The 20270-nt window shown below is 36.7% G+C and overlaps 2 protein-coding genes and 1 long non-coding RNA gene across 4 annotated transcripts; 1 reads left to right on the plus strand and 2 right to left on the minus strand.

The window, feature by feature from the left end:
- The first annotated feature begins 41 nt into the window (after positions 1-41).
- LOC140796465 (uncharacterized) lies at positions 42-364 on the plus strand. The gene is made up of 2 exons (XR_012110453.1): positions 42-154; positions 251-364. It is a non-coding gene; the product is annotated as an uncharacterized lncRNA (long non-coding RNA).
- Positions 365-1112: 748 nt separating this feature from the next.
- On the minus strand, positions 1113-6684 carry LOC140797064 (uncharacterized). 2 transcript variants are annotated; one of them, XM_073150349.1, is made up of 11 exons: positions 6566-6684; positions 5490-5816; positions 5204-5408; positions 4711-4801; positions 4444-4589; positions 3685-3928; positions 3503-3607; positions 3204-3386; positions 2888-3089; positions 1635-2118; positions 1113-1434 (listed from the first exon to the last, which is right to left on the minus strand). In XM_073150349.1, exons 2-11 carry the CDS (start codon positions 5713-5715, stop codon positions 1341-1343), a joined length of 1980 nt encoding a protein of 659 aa, XP_073006450.1. In that variant the 5' UTR covers positions 5716-5816; positions 6566-6684; the 3' UTR covers positions 1113-1340. The 2 variants fall into 2 exon arrangements, with proteins under 2 accessions (XP_073006450.1, XP_073006451.1); XM_073150350.1 differs by having other exon boundaries at positions 6497-6613.
- Positions 6685-9020: 2336 nt separating this feature from the next.
- Positions 9021-18894, minus strand: LOC140796035 (indole-3-acetaldehyde oxidase-like). Its single transcript, XM_073148871.1, has 10 exons — positions 18614-18894; positions 14233-15963; positions 13510-13769; positions 13097-13306; positions 12433-12651; positions 11338-12300; positions 10972-11067; positions 10759-10857; positions 10068-10257; positions 9021-9465 (listed from the first exon to the last, which is right to left on the minus strand). The coding sequence occupies exons 1-10, from the start codon at positions 18786-18788 to the stop codon at positions 9236-9238; spliced, it is 4173 nt and encodes a 1390-aa protein (XP_073004972.1). The 5' UTR covers positions 18789-18894; the 3' UTR covers positions 9021-9235.
- Between the last annotated feature and the right edge of the window lie 1376 nt (positions 18895-20270).

Raw genomic sequence — 20270 nt, forward strand, 5'->3', positions numbered from 1 at the left:
TTTTCTCTTAAATTTTTTTTTATTATTACAACAGGAGCTACCAATCGAGCTAAATTTATTTACACTCACGTAGAGACAGAGCTCCAATAGTGTCGAACGGAGAACACAACCCAAGTGTGATGGCAGATGGGGAAGAGGAATTCATCCCATCCAGGTACTGAAAATTATTAGTCCTACTTGGTCTATCTAATCGGCATTGTCATATTATATCTTCTGTTTGGATGAATTGAAATGTGGAGTTCAAAACAAGGTATCAATTCTCTCATTACTGAGAGATAATGCTGTGAATATACCAAGGGGATTCTTCCAAACTCTCAAATAATTTGTACAGCAAAGTACATCACTTCCACTGTGAATTGACACACCTAATGGGATGAGTTTGAGCCATAAGAAAAAGAAGGGAGTCTATCCTTTTTCCTCCCAACAAAACCAATCCCAGCCGGCGAGAGATCAACATCCACAATAAAGTCTTCACCCAGTTGGGAGCACCAGAGTTAGCACTAGCGTTGGGAGCCGGACGGACAGTTCTTTGCTCAGAATAGTCCCTGGCCATAGCCAAAGCCAAAGCCTTACAGATGGATCATCTATATCTCAATCTGTTCATCAAATATAACAATGAGAAATGAGAGCCTTAAATGCAAAATCTCAGACGAAACTCGGGTTGTCGTGATTACTTTGATAGTTACTATAACACGATGATTAAATGCGAAATATTTTCTGCTATAAGACTTGAGCCATCAGCAGACTTTATTTCAATCTCAGTATTGCACGCACTCGCCATTAAGAAATCATTCCTTTTTCTTTGCACAAAACATCATTTTTTGATTAGTCAACCAACTCATTTTGATTTGCAAATATGTTCCCAATTTCTTTTTTTTTTCATCATTTTCAACAGAAAAGAAAAACACTTGTCATTGTTTTTTTTTTTTAAGTCTTTCAACTTTGTCATCACTTCTCGTAAATATAGTTTATATTTTTCTGCTTCCGATCAAGTGCCTATTTCTATGACTCCAATGGCAAGCATGAGTTAGAGGAATATATGGAAATATTAGTTGATACACACGACACAGGTACATGAATAAGAGAGTGTAGAATGGGATGTGCAAAAGAACTTTTAGGAAAAAAAAAGGGTTCAATCTACTTCAATGACTATCTTTTACAATGAATCTATAGCAAAGAAAGCATAAACAACATACCATAATAGGAATATAAAGAGCCTCACAGTCTGGATCTTCTTTGCAACAAAATCCTACTATAAGGAACAATATGTGATGCAGCCTTGAAAAAATAATTGGCAATCAATGACATACTTCATACATAAAGCAGCATTCATGCTTAAACTAGGAAAGCATAAAGAGTATCAGCACCGCCGACAAACTCAGATGTAGAGACACCAAACTGCAGCCCTCTCTCACAATGCCAGAAGCAGAGAACCTAGAAATGAATCAAAAAGACCAAATAAGCAGCTGAGCATGGATATATGAAACAAAAATAACACTTGGCTATATTAGTTTGATTCTTCTTACCTATGTTGAAATAATTAAGTTGCACGGTATGAATCTAAAGATAAGGTAGTAATAACTAATAAAGACACCAACCATAGTATTAGTTGGTTGATTGAATCTAGTTTCTACCTTGCTTCTGATGACTTGGTTGTCAAACCAAAGTCAAATGGAAATAAAGGATCATAGTGCTTGTCTCCAACATTCATAGGAAGCTGGTCTACAGACTTGAACCAAGTGCGTGGAAGCTTCCCAGTGAACCTGTAGTCTCCGAACAGGACATCAGCAACACCTTGGCCTTCTGATCCAGGAAGCCAAGCAGCAACAAGAGCATCCATCGAAGGAACATAGGGTTCTACGACGACAGGCCTACCGGAGATGATAACAACAACACACTTCACAGCACCGCAGACAGTCTGAATTGTACTCGGACCAGGATCTAATATCGTGAGATTGAGACTGTCCCCAGCAGTTTCAGTATAGGGTGGTTCACCAACAACAACAATTGCATAATCGAATTTGCCATCTTTGACAAAGCTGCTTTCAGGGTCCTCAGAATAGATGACGCTGGTTGAAGGGTCAACAGTAGATTTGATGGCATCTAGGATAGTTGTTCCTGCATGGAAGAGACATTGGCTGATCAATCTACTTGAAGCAGATGACAATGTCATTTCTGCTAGCATCAGTTTATAATTTATAGTTCAACTGATGTTATGATTCTTTTTGAGTTGAGTAGAACCGTGCACAGTTTTCAGTTGTCATAGAGGTCTGCATTTCACAAGCCTTAGCCCCAACTATGATCCAATTGTTAAAATGTTGGGCAGCCATGGGAAAGCACCAGAAGAGTACATGTAGTATTATTATGACTTATAAGGCCAGGGAATTAGATGATTTTCACTGCAACATTATATTTTCATGCACCGGTTTGCATATATGAATCACACGTGAAAGGTTAAAGCATGGTGCAAAGTAATATATATGAATGGCAGGAAGGGTTGTTATACTATCATACTATTTATTTATTGAACTATAAACTTATATTAAATTATTCACACTTTTCTAGCAAATGGATTCACCTCGAGATTGTAAAATACTAATTCCAAGGTGGACAAATAGTACCTGAAATTTTCACCTCAGGATGAAACTTTCTAATCCCAAGGCATATTCAATAAATAAAGGTGTTAAATCAGTTACATTATAGTTCATTATGCTGTTTCCGTTCGCCATAGAATTCGCACCTGTTACTCACTGAGATCAATGAGTTACTCAAAATCTAGGCGTTTATCTTGTATAGTGGCTATCAATTTTTCTTTGTAAATTAAGTTTTACTGTAGAACAGCTCATTATTGTGAAAGTAAATAAGAGGACCACTAAATTATACTTACCAACTGTGATATTTCCACTTCCTCCTTGCCATTCAATCGTCCACCCGCCACACTGATAACCCAAGTTATCAGCATGGCTTCCAGCGACTAGAATTCTTTTGGCTTTCTTAGGTAGGGGAAGAATTGACTCATTTGCAGACTTCCCATTTTTTAATAGCACAATGGATTTCCTAACAGCTTCTCTTGCCAGTTCCCTGTGCTCCTGTTAAAATCATGAGACTTAGTGAGAAAGGCGTTCTTCCTAACATAGTATTTGACCACAATTCTTTGGAAGATAATAAGACTGCTTGGATACAGCAAAGTACAAACATGCAACCTTCTTTCCGAGCTGATCAGCAAAGCTAAGATCAGACAAAGGATTCTCAAAGAGACCCATTGTGAATTTGACCCGCAGTATTCGCTTTACAGCATCATCAATTCTACTCATATTGATAATATTCTTGTTGACAAGAGAGGTCAGATCATCAATAAAGTCAGTGTAGTTGTAAGGTACCATTACCTGCAACATGACAGATGACATATCTTAAGAATAATTACAAGGTATTTAAATATCAATAACTGATTTCTCTTGTACAGCTAAGATATTACCAGTATTCTTTAAGGGAAAAGACTCACCATATCAATACCAGCATTAATTCCAGCCTGCACAGAGTAAGTATAATTTGCACCTGCTGGACTTGTGATCCTGTCAATTCCTTGCCAATCTGATATCACAAACCCCTGACATTTGTCACATGGAATTGTTAGCGATCACAGCAGTCAAAAAGGAAATAAAAACAAGCAAATAAAGGACCTACCCTGAAACGTAATCTGTTCTTGAGATAGCCAGTGACTAGATCATGATTGGCATGCATTTTCGCTCCATTCCAACTTGAGTATGAGACCATGATGGTAGAGACACCCTTGAGAACAGAGTTGTAATATGCAGGCATGTGGATGCTTAGGAGTCCTTGTTGATCAATGATTGTATTATTCTCATTGATTCCATTATGTGTTCCACCATCACCAACAAAGTGCTTTGCACAGGCTGCAACTTTGTTCCTGTCCAGCCAATATTCATAATATGGGTTACAGAAATGAAAGAAACATCAGAAATCTGTGCATCAAGTAGTACGTATTTTGTTTGATGAACGATGAGTGATGAATATAACATTATTGTAGGTGATTAACTGACAATCAAATTAAATTCATTATCAAGGAAGAGAGGAAGATCTACCAGGGCATTTATGATTATTTATCATACTCTCTAACAAATTCTGTAACTTTACCATGTTTGCATCTTTATATTTCACAAAGGTATGATTTTATCTGACAAAGAAGAGAACTGTGAGTAAATAGAAAGGAGCATAGTGTAGTGTGATAGTGTATGCCATATGGCAATAACTCTCTTGAAAAGTAGAAACAGAAAGAATTCTGATTAAAGTATAAAGATCAATGGGCATAAGTATTCACATTCTTTACAGGAAAATGTCTCGATAAAGATATGACAGGATAAGCTGATAATGAATTGACCATCCAATCCTCACTGTAACGTAGTATTGGGTTAGTTATCTTACTTTCCAGCAACATAAGGAGCACCCTTGCTATAGTTTGCAGGGATATCACCCTGTAAACCAAGGATAATATCCGTCATATCTTGGACAACCTTGTGGTCCTCGCTGTAGCTCTCATAGCATCGACCCCATCTCGGATCTCTACAAACCTGAATTAGCACAAATAAGTTACTCACAGGAGATGCATTTCCATATTTTTGCAGCACTTTGTTGCACATATTTGGACTAGAAATATTGCACATCAATATGTGGGTGGATTAATTTGCTTACCGCGATACATGGAGCAAATGTATATTGAATGCCTGTTGCCCTTACTTCAAGAGCAGTTGCTTCACCAATCCTCTTCACGAGTTCAGGATCCCTAATGAACAAGGCAAAACTAAGTAAGCACTAACCTCTTTAGAGAAGAATGTTAGTTGCTTTTAAGCTAATCCTTTCCAGTTTGCCAAGGTTGATATAAGCTACTTTTGGGATAACTAGATAGACAACGATGAGACAAAATTTGATTCATCTTATAGAATCAAACATATGAATAAAGTTTGCATCAAATTTCTCCAAAAAAACAAAAAAAAAAAGAAAGTTCAAGAAGTAATTAATATCATCACAAAAACCTTTGCCTTCTAAGAATTATTAGGAGAATGAACTTCATGCTTGCAAATTATGCAACTGAAGATACACACAGAGGTTATACTATTTACGGGGACTCCCTTAGTTGCACACAGAGGAAAGAATATGAATTATGAGGAGCTCTTCATAAGCTTGCCTGGTAGCTCCAAGTCCTACATTGTGAGGAAATATTGTTGCCTTGTAGACATTATTGTGGCCATGAACTGCATCAATCCCATAAATCATTGGGATCCCTAGACGTGTCGACAAAGCACCTTTCTGAAATTCATTTACCATATTCACCCAATCCGCCGCACTGGCCTGAGGAGCAGGCACACTTCCACCCCCACTCAATATACTACCTGGGTATGCCATAAGTTTAGTACATAACTTCGTATTCCCCAAATTTTACACGAATTAGAATATTAGATATCAGAAATTACCTATAAAGTAATTTTTCATCACCTCAGCCGATGCAACCTCCCGTTCAATCTGTGTCATCTGACCAACCTTTTCAGCAAGAGTCATCCTCTTTACCAAGTCATCTATCCGAACATTGATAGGCTGTTTGGGATCCTTATACTTCAGATACTCCGCCTTTGCAATTGATGTCCAGCATAGTAAGAAAAGAAGACATAGCCAAGGCATTCGAGCACTTCCCACCTCCATATCAATCTCCTCAGAATGTACCTCGGAACCTACTCTAAAATTTGAGTTTACAAGATGGTCATCGAGCAGCTCCACTTAATCTTACTAGGAGAAGCAACTTCCTGCAAGAAAACCACAGATAAATCCCACTGGACGAGTGATTCACAAAAAAGAATTAAGCATCCTTAATCCAAGAAAGCAAGAAATCCAAGTCTAAGGAAAGGTCAATGCACACAGATTAAGAGCTGTGAACCACTTCACCAGGTCCAAGTACTTCTTTTATCTACTCATGGGGCATTCTATAGCTCAGCGCACTTGCATCTCTCCAAGCTAACGAGGTAAAAGATACTAATGAGATGGCTAACATTTATTTACTGTTAGGCATCAAGTGATTGCCTCAAAGAATACTAAAACAACAGCCTGGTCTCCAGAGGAAGGTACAAATGGACCACTTCATTAACAAGAAAAGCAAATAAATGAGACAAAATCACATCGCCTTTAGAAACCCACCTTCCCATTGTTGCAATTTCTCATCCAAACCCAAGAAATCAACAACAAGAGCAGCAAAAAAAAACCACATTTTGATAAGCTAAACAAGCACCAGGACAAACAAAAAGATCCCAAAAAAGACAGAAAAATCTCAACAAGCGCCACTAACGCAGAAGCTTCAAAGAAATAGCCAAAGAAGAGTAAGCATTGGTCAGATCTACAGCAGGGGATGGAACTCTAAGCAAATTCTAGCAACCCAAAAGAAATCAAAACAAGGAAGAATGGCTGCAGTACAAGCACTTAGAGTGCTAACCAGAAGAATTAAGAAGAAGAACAGTGGTACAAGAAGAAACTAGAGAGCGATTAGACACCAAAATCTCACATTTAACACCCAAACGCTTCCAAAACTCTGTAATCAAAGGCTCTCACTTGTGGGGTGGGGAGGAGTGGGAGCTGCTGCTCTTGCGGCGAGGTGGGTGGTTATTTATAGGTACGATTAGTACATATTTTACTCTTTTTCTTTGACGCATTAAGGGTAGAAGTAGAACTAGATAATTACATTTCGCACCCTATATTTTTGGGATTTACGGTTTAATTCCCACCTTTTTCACTATTTACATTTCAGACCCCATTTTTTGGACTTATGTTATAAAAAAAACCGCCAAGTTAATTCTTGACTAATGAAAAGTAGCAAATAAAATATATATTATATTAATTACATATTGTTTTCTATTACTATGAGAGCGTGTATTGTGTTATATTTTAAATAGTATATATATAAAATAAATTATATTTTAACCTTTCAACTATCGTTCCGTATCACTTTCACTCCCTTAAGAAAAATAAAAATAAAAAGTGAACATGTACATTTTCTGAATCATCTAAATGTATCACTAACCTAATTCCGCAATATTTTATTTAAATTTTTAATAAAAATAATTTAAAATATTTAACTAACTTAATTAAGTTTCCAATAAAAAAGTAGGCACGCAGACTTTTTGAATTATCTAACTGTATCATTAAACCTTATTCATTAATATTTTATTAAAATTTTTGATAAAAATAATTTAAAAATTTTAACTAACTTAAGAAAGACACAAAAATACCCTAATTTTTCTTCTATATCAATATCTTCTCCTTTAGTGATCTATAAATAAATAAATAAAATTCTAACTTAATTAATATCTTTTAATAAATTTCTGATTAATGATATCAGATAGGGGAGTAAAAAACTTATCTGCCCAAGATTTGTTCAATTAAAATCGTTAACTTTTTATGAACAAGTTTTAGTATCCTTGGTAAATTAAAGAATTATAATAAGAGCGATTTATATTAAATAAAATCACTCACCTAATCAGCAATTTTTTATAGACGTGTACATGTTGTGCTATGTGTATAAAAAACTCAACTAATAAGATAAATAAATTTGTAACTCGAAGACATCGCTTGCTTTAGAGATGTAAACTAGTCAAGAACTCTCCTTTTAGTATCTCTTCTTCTTCTTTTTTTTTCCTTTTCTTGGGAAACATGAGAATACTTCTTTTTCCTATAAATAAGAGCAGGGAGACATAATTATGTTGCTTTGAGGGGTCCAGTAAATTCCTTTCTATTGTTTACTTTTTGGGAAAAATCTCCATTTTTGATGTTTGAGTTGTGACTAAGAGAGTAGAAAGAGGAAAGTTAAGAGCAATTGGAGTAAAAATTAAATTAAGAAGTATTCCTAATTTTATCCCTGGGTACCAACTCTAGCACCCTTTATAGTTAAGAATTGATGTATGAACTTCTTTTTTAATTTACATGTTTAATTTATTTTAAAATCTAAAGAAGAACTAAATATCAAAACCACTGATTGGGACGATGACTTCGAAATATAAGCTATTTTCTGGATCAACGAACTATATGAAAATTTAAAACTGATAAAAAAAAACCTAAATTTTAAGGGAGAATTTTGTATATAATCTATTTTTTTATTCGGAAATTGATATTTCGAAGTCGTTGAATTAGAAAACGATTTATATGAGAATTTTTTCGGAAAACTTAATAATTTTTAAATTTTTATGTAAGTCGTTAATCTAGAAAATGACATATTTAGAATCGTTGTCACAGTTAGTGGCTTTACATCTAATTTTATATTTAAGTTTCCAAAAAATACATGGAGACCTTCTTTTAGGGATGTTATAAATGAGAGGATATATTTGTCATCTACACCTTCTATATATATAAAAAAGAAAAGCTTAATATGCATTAGCACTTTATATGTTTACTGCAAAGATTAATTTAGTCATTAGTAACAAAACAATTAGCCCAGAGATTCCACTAATGGAAATCCAATAATTTGTATGGGATTGAACTGTGATTGATACATAAGATGGTTTTAGTGACATTGGAGCAGTAATAATCTCAGTATTGCATCATATGGAGTGCTCATCATAACAATTCATAATCCATACTTTATGTACTACATGCAAAAAAATTTCTCTGATTTCTGAAGATATAAATTAAGCTCTCTTTTACAAGATAATCTCTTGTATTGCTTCTTTTTTCGAGTTTGTAAATGTGTTTCCATTCTTTTTGCCAGATTCGACCAATGTTCTTTAATAATTTCAAAAGATATGAGGAAGCATGCTAAGAAAACATATATATCTAATAAGGCAGGTTGTCGAACCATGTAAATTTATGAATTGAAAATTTAAAATATCCCGTATTATACCACAGTTTTCTTTTTCCAAAAACAAATTATATGATTGTTCTCTAATGATGCCATATTAAAAGAGATATGTAGCTCTTTCTAATTTGCTATGGTTCAAATTGACTGATCCCCAAGTGTAGAAAAGATATGGCAACAACAATCTCTCTTGATAGAAGCACAAGCAGTTCCACATAAAATTCAGCTTGTGACCTTAAGAATTTACAACCATACTAAGGAAAAGAAATATACTCTCTTGTTTCTCGCACACAAATACGCGCAAAATGATGCTGAACAATACTAATTCAGTATAGCAGAAGTAGGAGATGATATTCACTCAAAAGAGTCGAATTAACTGATGAAGAATTATGGCTCCTTGGATTGATGAGCAGACAAACCTTCCAAGTACTTCTCGACATTGTCGAGGCCGCATAGCTCCTTGATTACAGGCATGGTGGCAGGAACATCCATTTGGAATGTCAAGGAAGAATTATCAGATCCACCACAGGAAAGTGAATCCACTCTTGCTGCTCTGATTGCTTCTCTTATCGCGCAATGGACTGAAGCTGCAAGAAGTATCGGCGGCTCACCAGAAGCTGCACAAGAGCATGAGAGTAAATCAACTAAAAGTAGCATGTTCATCTATTACTTGCCAGCCATAGTTGAGTGACCATAAAGACAAGGTGTACATTGTAGGTCTGTTATTTAACATCTTAAGTTTTAGAGTAATCAGTAAGTTAACGTAGCAGGAGGTCCTGAGTTAAAATCTTGTTAGACTAACTTGCTGAATAAAAAAACAATCTCCAACTATTTAAGTCAAGTTCATGTTCACTTTCTTGCATTTATCAAAAATGTCTCTAACCTAGGCGTGGGAAGGAGTGTTAAGAATATAAATAATAAAGCTATTGTTTTCTATCAACGTAAGCTTTTAGAGTAATCGGTGACATCCCAAGTAAGAACTAAAACACGATAGAAGTACATAAATAGAGTTAAAGAGGTGAACTTCATGGCTTTCCTTATTACTCTTCTATTAGGTCTCTGATCAAACTCAATCAGTAGATAGATGCTGATGGCTCTGACATGCATCCTCTTAACGCAATAAGGAGATAGATAATATGTTGGTTGGATGTTGTAGATGTTCTAGGATCAGAAGCCAAATATAGAAGTCAACTCAAGTGGGAAAAAAAAATTTTGCTACCTTTTGATGAGAGTACACGCTTCTGGTGATATCCGCTATTAAGTAGTTCAACGTTGAACTGTTTTGGAATGGTGTCGACGGTTGGAACCTTGTAAGTCCAAGTACCATCTGTAACCACTAAACCATCCGAGTTTGCCAAGTATTCTTCATACATAAAGAAACCAATTCCTTGAACAAAGGAACCTTCAATCTGCATGCAAGTGGAGGGAAGGGGTGAATTACTAATGGAACCAAGTTGAAAGGATTAGCAGCCACTAATAATTGAGAAATAAAAGATTTGGTCTTCTACAATATACTTGATAGCAAAAGTGCCATGCCAAAACCATCACTATTGGTTTATGCACCTGTTATTTGAAAACATAAAGAACAGCATTACTTCATACTGGCCTACAAAAGCAGCCGACTGAGGAGACAGTTCGCTGAATAAGTCAGATACAATTGCTTTTGGCTTAACATCAGACTAAGATGGAAGCAACATCCAATGTGAAATTCTGAAAATTATTTTCCATGGTTATTATTCCTGTTGAATCACATACAGATACATACAATTCCTGTGCCACCTTAAAATAGCACAGGCACACTTGCAGAGCTGAATGCATTTGCAAATTGCAACCATGTTGAAACTTTTTATATGGCAGATAGCATCAGAGAGAAGTTGAGGCAATTGACAAATTAAAATACATATATTTACCTGCCCCAAATCCACAGCAGGGTTTAAGCTCTGGCCACAGTCATATGTAAGATCAGCTCGCAGAATTGCAGTAGCTCCTGTAAGAAGATCTATCTCCACCTGCAAGGTCCACATTTCGTGATGATACTGACAATTGGTGCAGATCAGCTAGATATTAATTGATTTAGATTACAGCAGTGAGAAACGGCTAATCACCGATATGGATTGGCGTACCTCGCTCACAGCAGCTCCATAATTCAAATAGGACTTAGAAGTAGGATCAGGAATCCAGTATGCACTTGCCGCTAAATTCACGCTTTCTAGATATGCCTGCAGGTGGGAAGGGCATGAAATTAAGACAGAGAATAAAGAACTAGCTCTTCAGAGTCTCATACTACTGAATAGTTAGATTCAGAATGACTAGAGAGTTTACAAACTTAAAAAACTATGACTGTCAGTTCCGAGTTCACCCTCAACAGAAAGAAATGAGTATCTACTTATAGAGAGAGATTGACAGTAAACTTTCAGTGACCTGAATTGCTCTCAGATGCAACCGACAAAGATACTAGTTTTTCTCAACATTGCAGACAAAATAATCACCTGTGAAACTAAAGAATCCCATGAAACAAAACCTTCTTGTTCTTGCAACCTGTCCTTGAGAGTCCTTAATCTGTCAACCAGGATACTGCAGGAGAGACGAACTGCTTCGCAGCTGGATTCTGACGTGGTACTCCCACCTGTAATTCCTCCCTGTGTTAAGCTCAAAGTATCTGCCTGAATAACTCGTATCCTTTCCAGGAGCTTCTCACTTCCATCATCCCACAACTGTCCGAGAGCAAATGCAACCATCTGCTTCACTTTTGTCCACAGCCCTTGGCCTATCTCAATCCCTCCTACCTCAACTACAACTGAACCATCATTAAGAACAGAGACTTTGCCTGGACTTTGCACAAGTGACACTCCGTAAGTAATGGGTACACAGGAAATCCCTCGTTTCTTCCATCTGTTGCTAGTATTGAATCGCTGGATGACTTCCAGGCGCTGCTCATAGCTAGGAGAAAAGGCCAAATTATCAAAAATAGAAGGTAAGGTATACCCAGAACCTTCTGCACTGTCTCCATAAAACAACACGAGGCTCTCAAAGGTGTGAAGATTCCTCTTCCTGATAGAGTTGGCATCTATACAAAGGGTTGATGCCACATGTTCAATAATTGCTTCAGCAATGAATGATCCCTGTACATCTCCAGGGGCTCGCATCGCAGACTTTGATGGAAGATTTGTTTTGCAGACTTTGATGTCAAAAGAAAGAGCTCCCCAGTCGTATTTCTTCAGTGCTCGCACTATGGCTTGTGGGATCATTGGGCTGCAATCTGCTGATATCCCAGCGTTAAGTAATATATCCACATGCAAGGCTGTGATCTTCCCGTTCAACTTGAAACCAACAGAGTATTTTACTTTCATGGGATGTCTCCCTCCTGCCATGATCATATCAGTCTTGCGATCAAGGTACATTCGAACGGGACGCCGCAGCTTATATGCTGCAAGTGCGCATGCAGTCGCAACCTAAAACCACAAGACATTATTGTTCTGAAGCAGGTAAGAAGATGTCAAATAACTATGGATCATAATTGTGTATACACAAAGTCACAACAACACAAACTAGATCTCGGCATTGGTAATGAGTTTAGTTCTTACAAATTGTGATTTGAATCCCTTTCCGCCAAAAGCTCCTCCAACTCTTCTCGTAATAACACGTACATTGTGGAAGGGGATGCAAAGGCAGTTCGCAATGATACTTTGTGTCAGCTCAGGGCACTGAGTTGAGCTATAGACTACAATGCAATTATCTTCATCTGGAACAGCTAGCGCTGTTTGCGTCTCCATGTAGAAGTAATACTGGGAACCAAGTTTTACCTGGTACAGAAACAGCAGAGGAAATATTATATAACATGTATGAAAGTATGAGAGGGATAGAGAGAAAGAGAAGTTGGTTTAACCAAGAAAAGAAGACAGAAAAGTCGAATAATATCTGATACTGTTAACAAGGCATTCAGGTGTTCGCATGACATGCGCCGACGGCAAAGGAAATCCTTGTTTTTTTTTTGAAGTACATAAACAAAGATGGCAAATTAGAAAAGAAAAGGAATAACGTAACTGATGACAAATTTGCCGTTACGTAAATCTTGTAGGAAGGCAATTCGAATAGATAACTTTAGTTCCAACCGAACTAAATACTATTAGTGATCAAGCTATAAGAGGAAGGGGATTCTTTTCAATCAAGGTTAGAAAGACACTTAACAGTGTTCTTTAAGCCTTTCAAAGAGTTAGAAGTAAAAGACAATTGAGTTCAGACAAGTACCTCAGCTGATATAATTGTTTGATCAGCCTCTGCCATTCCTTTGGAGAAATCACCTATTTGTTTAGGAGAAAAGCTGGAAGGAACATCAAAATAACTGCATCTTTTGACAGCATCTTCTACAGACAAAATTGGTGGCTCCAAATTCTCAGTGCCATAATCAACAATTGCTTGCTTAGCAGCCATGTTGGCATATCTCTGGGTTTCTGCAATCTAAATGATCCACTCAGTCAGTTTTACTTCCGCAATTCTAGGCACAAAACCATACAACTTTATCCAGCTGAGCCACAGTATCTTTCAGTATTACATGAACAATCAAACTCAGCCAGGCTCAAGTGAAATTCAACGAAAGAATCGGTAACTCAGTTAATAGCTTATAAAGTGATAAGATAAGAATGCAAACAGAAAGGATATACCACTAGGCCAAGCGGTTGACCAGCAAACTCAGTTAGTGATTCAGCAAATAATGGTTCAGATCCAAAGATAAAGCTTGATCCGATGTTTTTTCCTCCTTTTGGAATGTCGTTAGCAGAGACAACTGTAACAGTTTTCTGTGATGCCAGAGAAGAACTGAACTTAATGCCCAGTATGTGAGCTAAAGGTTGTGTGCTATAAATGAAAGCTCCATAAAGACAGTTATTTGGAGAAGGAATGTCATCCACATACACAGCTTCACCTGCACGAATAGTTCACAAATTTTTTTGATACAAAGGTATCTTGAATTATAATAACTTCCAATAGGCAAAGTTCAAACATTTGAAAGATAGCCAGAACATATCTGCTTCTAAAGGCTTCGGGAGCTCTGACTACTTTATGATATCAACCAAATGAAAGAATTAAAGACTGAGAGTTGAATCTTAGTACAAGTGAGAAGGCGAGAATGGTTTTTTTGGATCCACTAATCAAGGTGAAGGAGATATATGTGATAACTCAAATGTACCAAACCATGGATACAACCAACTAGCATGTCATTCAACAGCCACAACTTATCTGCACCGTACTTAATTATAATAATGAAGAGAGAAAACACTTCATGCAAAGCATGCAAAAATTTATGAATTGTCAGTGAAAATATCCCTCCCAGGCCTCAAACTACAACAGGATTTTAATAACTATAAGCTCTATAGTGAAGCAAGTACCAGAAGCTTGGATTTCTGCACCAGCCTTTTGAGTTGGCTCGCCAATTGGGTGATAGTCCTCGCTCAAATCTACAACCTGCCTTGAAGATAAAATCATGTCACTAAGATCAAGATCTGCATGCTTAGGTGTCTCATTAGTTGGAAAATTAGCATGTCCATTGCGACTTCCATATGGATATTCTTCATTAGGAGCAGAAAGTGCATCAATATTAATAGTCTTTCCAGGCTCCGCCAAAACTTTAACAAGTGGACGGAGAAAATCAAATAGAAAAGCAACAGCCAGACTAAATCTGTAGGCAGGATGTGGTGTTCCTTCCTTCACAACAATTAGTTCTCTAAGTAGCCTCATTGCTTCTAGTAGGACAGAAGAAGTGAGAGGTTTACCGACCAGAAGATCCTCAACTTTCCTTGCCCTAATGGCATGTTGAGTCCCATAGGCACCAAAAGCCAGGCACAGGTGATCTAAAACAAGACCTCCTGATGCTTTATCTAAGGAAGTCTGTGCCAAGAAAGCAGAATTGAGATAAGCCACTGCATTCCCTAGAGGGCGAGGAGCTGCTCTATATGTCTCAAAGAGAAGTTTGGTTCCTGTTTTAGCTATCGAATCAGTACAACAAGGAATATATACACTCAAAAGTAGAGTTTTGTAATCACATGGAGGCCTCTCCAAGAATTCCTCCAGAGTGAGACTTAGCCTTTGTGAAGCCGTCTGTATGCAAACAGTTGCACTGGCAGCTAGAAGTATTGTTGCAATGTCAGAGGGAAATTGAATTCTCTGTGCCATTATTAAGTTTCCTCCTAAGCTTGCTGTATTTCGAACAAATGGAGAAGCCACCTTATTCATGTGCTCAGCAAGTTTACAGAAGACCAGCTTTCCATTTGAATGCAGTGTGCATTCATTTTCTTCTTTAAATACTTCGATAGCTCTAGAAATTGTCACTGCCGCACCAATTTTAATGCCTTCACTATCCCTTTTAACAACTGAAAGCTCAGGGATACCTCTAAGATCAACATACTTATCATACAGGTCCTGGTCCTTGTATACACCAGTACTAGTATTCCCCACTACCATTTTAACACTACTTTCACTAAATGCTTCAGAATTTAATAATTTGTAAAGATCTTCGACACTATCAGGGCGATACCAATAGCCTCCTCCAGTGGCAGTAAGACCAGCATCATCTGGGACATCTGAAATGGATTTGATCTCAGATTTAAGGAACTCAGGGAAAGTGCAGATTCCACCACTAGAGTAATAAGGCAGTCTGCTGACATTAGCATTTTTATCCCCTTTCTTCCAAAATGAATTCAGGCCCAAATCTTCCAAATCAACATCAGCTGCAAAGCTCTTGCAAGTATCTACAATTGGTCGATAACCAGTACATCGGCACACATTGCCTGATATAGCCTTTACTGCCTCAGATACAGTGAGCTTTGAGAATCCATCTGGAGGCTCAGGCCTATCAGTTTTGTCTGCACTGACAAGGGCAGAGAAAAGAGACATACACATGCCAGGGGTGCAAAAGCCACATTGCGAGGCATGAAAGCCAGATACCCTTTGGTGAATTGGATGGAAGCCATCCTTACTGTTTCCAAGACCCTCAGTGGTTGTCACTGAATGCAGATTTATACTGCAAAGAAGTGTCAGGCATGAACTTGCAGAGAATTCAGTCACTTTCTCAGTGATAGGATCATATCTCGAAAGAAGAACAACACAAGCTCCGCAGCCACCTGTTGCGAGAAGTAAGAACAATGGAACAGTGTACCATTCCACACAAATTTATGGACCTTACTTGCTTTATGGAAAAGAAGATCAGATAGTGGGATTATCATATCTAGTTTTCTGAATGTGAGAACACATACGAAGTATTTAATTTAAATAGATAATGAACTAGGTAACTAACTATATTACTGTTATACAGGTGTAACCAGAATTGATTTATACTCCTAAAAAACATAGAATATAGAGAAAATAAATTGGCAACCAAAATCTGATTCATATAGTAGATACTATGATGTCAATTCTTATGCTATATGTTATAGTTTCGATTGCATATTCATATAGTGGACACTCTTCTTGGGTGTTGCCTCCTCTATGAAGATTTAATGGTCTGTTTGCTAATGTAGCCAGGAAATAACTAAGGGATTTTTCTTGAAATCATTAAGCTCTTTACCATCGTATAAATCGAAAAAATAATCATATAACCCCTCGTATAAATTATTTAGAACAGCTCAAATACTATCAGATTGCAAGGAAAAGAAAAAGTCAACGGTACATATCTAACTTCGAAACTTACAAAAAAATTTAATACTAACCACTAATTTCCCTCTCCTAATCTAACAGTTAAATTTTTTTAATTTTTTTAAAAAATTTAATCGAAAGTAGGGGTGTAAACGAGCCGAGCCTGAGCGAGCCGACTCTGGCTCAGGCTCGGCTCGAAATTAGTTTCGAGCCTCATAATGTTGCTCAGGCTCGGCTCAGCTCAACCCGAGCCGAGCTCGAGCTGAGCCTAACTGAGCCCGAGCCGAGCCCGAGCAAAGCTCGACCTCGATTAGAGGCGGTGGCGACGTGGGCCGGTGGCGACGTGGGCGGTGGCGACATGGACAGCGGCTTGCCGAAGGAGTCGGAGACGAATGGAGGAGGCCAACGACGGAGGAGGAAGAGGAGGAGGAGGAGGAGGAGGCCAACGGAGAGGAAGGCGTGGCGCCGTGGTGGTGGCTTGCCGTCGTTGCCGATGGAGGCCGACGGGGAGGGAAGAGTGAAGGTGATCGGGTGGATGAGGGTGAGAGTGAAGATGAGGGTGGAGTGGGGGAATTGAGGATGGGGAAGGTGGTGATGGGAAAGGTGAAGTAATTAATGAGGGTGGGGTAGGTGAGGGTAGGTGAGGGTGGGGTAGGTGAGGGTAGGTGAGGGTGGGGTAGGTGAGGGTGATGAATATTGTGTTACGGGTGAGAATGAGTTAGTGAGGGACACGTGGCAATATTTCTTTATGCTACGTGTCCTTAGTCATATGGAGTCAGGCTATCGAGCCTATCGAGCCGAGCCTGAGCGAGCCGGCTCCAGCTCAGGCTCGGCTCGATATTAATTTCGAGCCTATTATGATGGCTCGGGCTTGGCTCGGCTCTGATCGAGCCGAGCCGGACTCGAGCTTCACCCGAGCCAAGCCCGAGCCGAGCCCGAGCTGCTCGTCAAGCCTGACAGCCCTAATCGAAAGCACAAGTTAATATGATATGAAGTACCGGTCTCCTTTTTTATTTCTCTCTCCTCTGTGACTGTGGCTCAACTTTTATGACAAATAATAAATAATAAATTATTTTATTACCCTATTGGCTGTTAAGTTGAAGTCGGCAGCCAATCGACAAATCAGCTCTTTTTTACACTATTTTCATCTTACACCCTGTCTTTATTATATTTATAATTTGATCCCTATATTTTGCAAATATTTGTATATTTAAATCAAAAGGAAACTCTTTGTATATTCAATTTAAAAAAGTAACACTCTATGTTTTGATTATATTATAAATAAAACTTCTTTAGTATTATCTATAAATAGGACCCTCTATTTGCTATAAAGAAAAAAAAACTAAGCCATACTCTACCGTCTATCGTTGCATATTCGAAGATATGTTCGGTCCGGCTTAGTATTTTATTTTAATAGCAAATAAAAAACTCTAGAGATAACAAAATAAGGGATTTATTTGTTATATATTGAAAATATAGGGTGCTATTTATATTATTTTCTCTTAAATTTATAATAAATGTTTAAAGACATCAACCCCTACCATAAGTATTAGTTTTTTTTTGTCCAATATCCTTACTACCCTATCTCTCTCCATAATTTGTTAAACCCTTTGGTATCCAAATTTCTCTTAATAATTAATCGATTTGTTAAGATTCCGCCAAAATTTACTCGAGTCCAATGGTTTAAACAAAAATCATAGAATATTTAGAATTTTTACACATCACATCTTATATTTTATCTATCTTGTGATTCATAATTCGTCTTTGAGGATTTTGTAACGCGATCTTTTCATTTTTTTTCTATAATTTTCATTTAACACCATGGGTTAATTTAGAGGAAATAATGGGAGTATTTTAGTAACTTGATCAATGTTAGTCAACTAAAACAACGTCAGAGTGTTAAATAAGAATTACAATAAAAAAAAAGAAGTCGGGTTATAAAATTCTCTGTGATTTATAAAAATTCTTTTAATATTTTCATTTATTTTCGTAATATTTTCTCCAACTTTGTACAAAGGGATGAAAAGACGTTATAGCATTTAAAAAATAAGAAAATATTTGTATGATTATATAGTATGCGGGTATAAAGTGATACAAAGTCTAAAGCAAGAGTTTAAAAAAGGCAAAGATTTTTCTCACCTTCTCCGCACCCAAGCTTTGCTCCCTTGTAAGGGGTCCGCGTCCTCAAGAACTCCAGCAAAGTAGTGGACGGATCCACCTCCGGGAGCTCGTACCGCTCCCCGTTCACGGCGAACACCAGCCTTTCCAACTTCTTCCCCATCTCCTCCTCTTCGTCGTCTTCCACGAGGGCCATCTTTTCTCGGTGCCGTCCATTAAATAATTAACCTCTTCGACCTCCAAATTCCATGGAGCAGTTGCGCTTACGTCAACGATAGAGGAAGATAATACTAAAAAACTTTGGAAACAAGTAGAAAGTTATCGATTGCGGATCAAACGGTACTTTTATCGAATAAAAAAAAAAGATAAAAAAAAGGAAGAGGAGTACGATACTGTTGAGGTAGGAGAAGCTCTGTTTTCATCTCTTTAAATAACCTTATCTTTGGACGTTTTATGAAAGCCACCGCCCACAACTACCACCTTTCTTCTCTCCAGTTTTTAAACTATTTATTCAATTTTTATATAGTTTTTCTTTTCAGAAGAAAATTACATTTGACTCCCTTAGTTAGGCACAAATTTTATTTGTTTTTTTTTCTAAATCCTTATTATTTTTATTTAATTCTCTATAACTTTAGTCTAACCAGTTATTATAGATAGTAAACTGTAATCGTTCTCAGGTTCCGCAGTTAAAAAGTAAATAATTTATTTTTATTTCTTAATTTAGTATATAAATATCATAGTAAATTTAGTTTAGTTTATATAAAAAAATAAGCAACAACTATTATTTAGTATAAATAAAATGTAAGAAAGTCTGGTTTGTGAGGCACGCTCAAACAAAACAATTCTAAAAAAAAAATCGATGTCCTCTATATATAGAGTTATTCACCTATCTTTTCTCAAGTTTTGTGTTTTCTAGCCTTCAATATTTTATAGAGTCGTGTCTTGGACCACAATATCTCAACGAAAATGCATACTGACTCGAGGCACTTTGCTCTTTTGAATTTGCTTGGGTTGTGCTTCATTTTTATTATTTTCTTATATTTATGGGCTTGATGCTTTATTATATTTATAATATTATTTCTTTTAGGTCAAGTTTCAAGTATCTTTTAAGTATATATATATATATATATATATATATATATATATATATATATATATATATATATATATATATATAAAAAGAGTAAATCATCCCTAATTACAAATATTTCTTGAATATTCCATTTTTACCAAAATGCATGTTTTCCCTTGTATCTTCGCAAAATAATTAGAAGATAACTTAAGCTAAATTGAATAAATTGAAAATAGGAAATTATTTTCCCTTACTAGTTCTCATATTTATATTTTTCTAATATTATTTTTTTACGTGCCAATGGGATAGTGCTTATATATATATATATATATACATCAATTTAAGTGAAACACCATTAATAAGTTTTTAATTCTCTCAAAATATGTCATTTTGGATAGGTTACCTATAATATCTTAAGAGAAGATGACGTTTTGATTAAGATAAGGATAAATAAAATAATTTATAGTTATGTTAGGACGCTGTTAGGTTTGAGGCTAAGCTCCGAACTTAATTAGTTAGTCTTATTTTTTAATCTTAATTTTTTAGAGATTAAACTTAATTAGATATGAAAAAGAGATGTTTAGTTACTGAAACAATTCAAGAGGG

Source organism: Typha latifolia, chromosome 10, assembly GCF_019914945.1.
Source record: "Typha latifolia isolate L0001 chromosome 10, TyphaL0001v2, whole genome shotgun sequence".
NCBI lineage: Eukaryota > Viridiplantae > Streptophyta > Magnoliopsida > Poales > Typhaceae > Typha > Typha latifolia.

Bases quoted from the DNA above. Each gene is read 5' to 3' on its own strand.
- LOC140796035 (XM_073148871.1), bottom strand. From the start codon at position 18,788: ATGGCCCTCGTGGAAGACGACGAAGAGGAGGAGATGGGGAAGAAGTTG. The intron at 13,770-14,232 runs GTACTTGCTTCA...CTATTCGTGCAG, and splicing joins TGCAGAAATCCAAGCTTCTG to GTGAAGCTGTGTATGTGGAT. The intron at 10,258-10,758 runs GTAAATATATGT...ACTTGCATGCAG, and splicing joins CTGCTGTGGATTTGGGGCAG to ATTGAAGGTTCCTTTGTTCA.
- LOC140797064 (XM_073150349.1), bottom strand. From the start codon at position 5,715: ATGGAGGTGGGAAGTGCTCGAATGCCTTGGCTATGTCTTCTTTTCTTA. The intron at 4,802-5,203 runs GCAAGCTTATGA...CTTGTTCATTAG, and splicing joins GTAGGACTTGGAGCTACCAG to GGATCCTGAACTCGTGAAGA. The intron at 4,590-4,710 runs GTAAGCAAATTA...GTGCTAATTCAG, and splicing joins CATTTGCTCCATGTATCGCG to GTTTGTAGAGATCCGAGATG.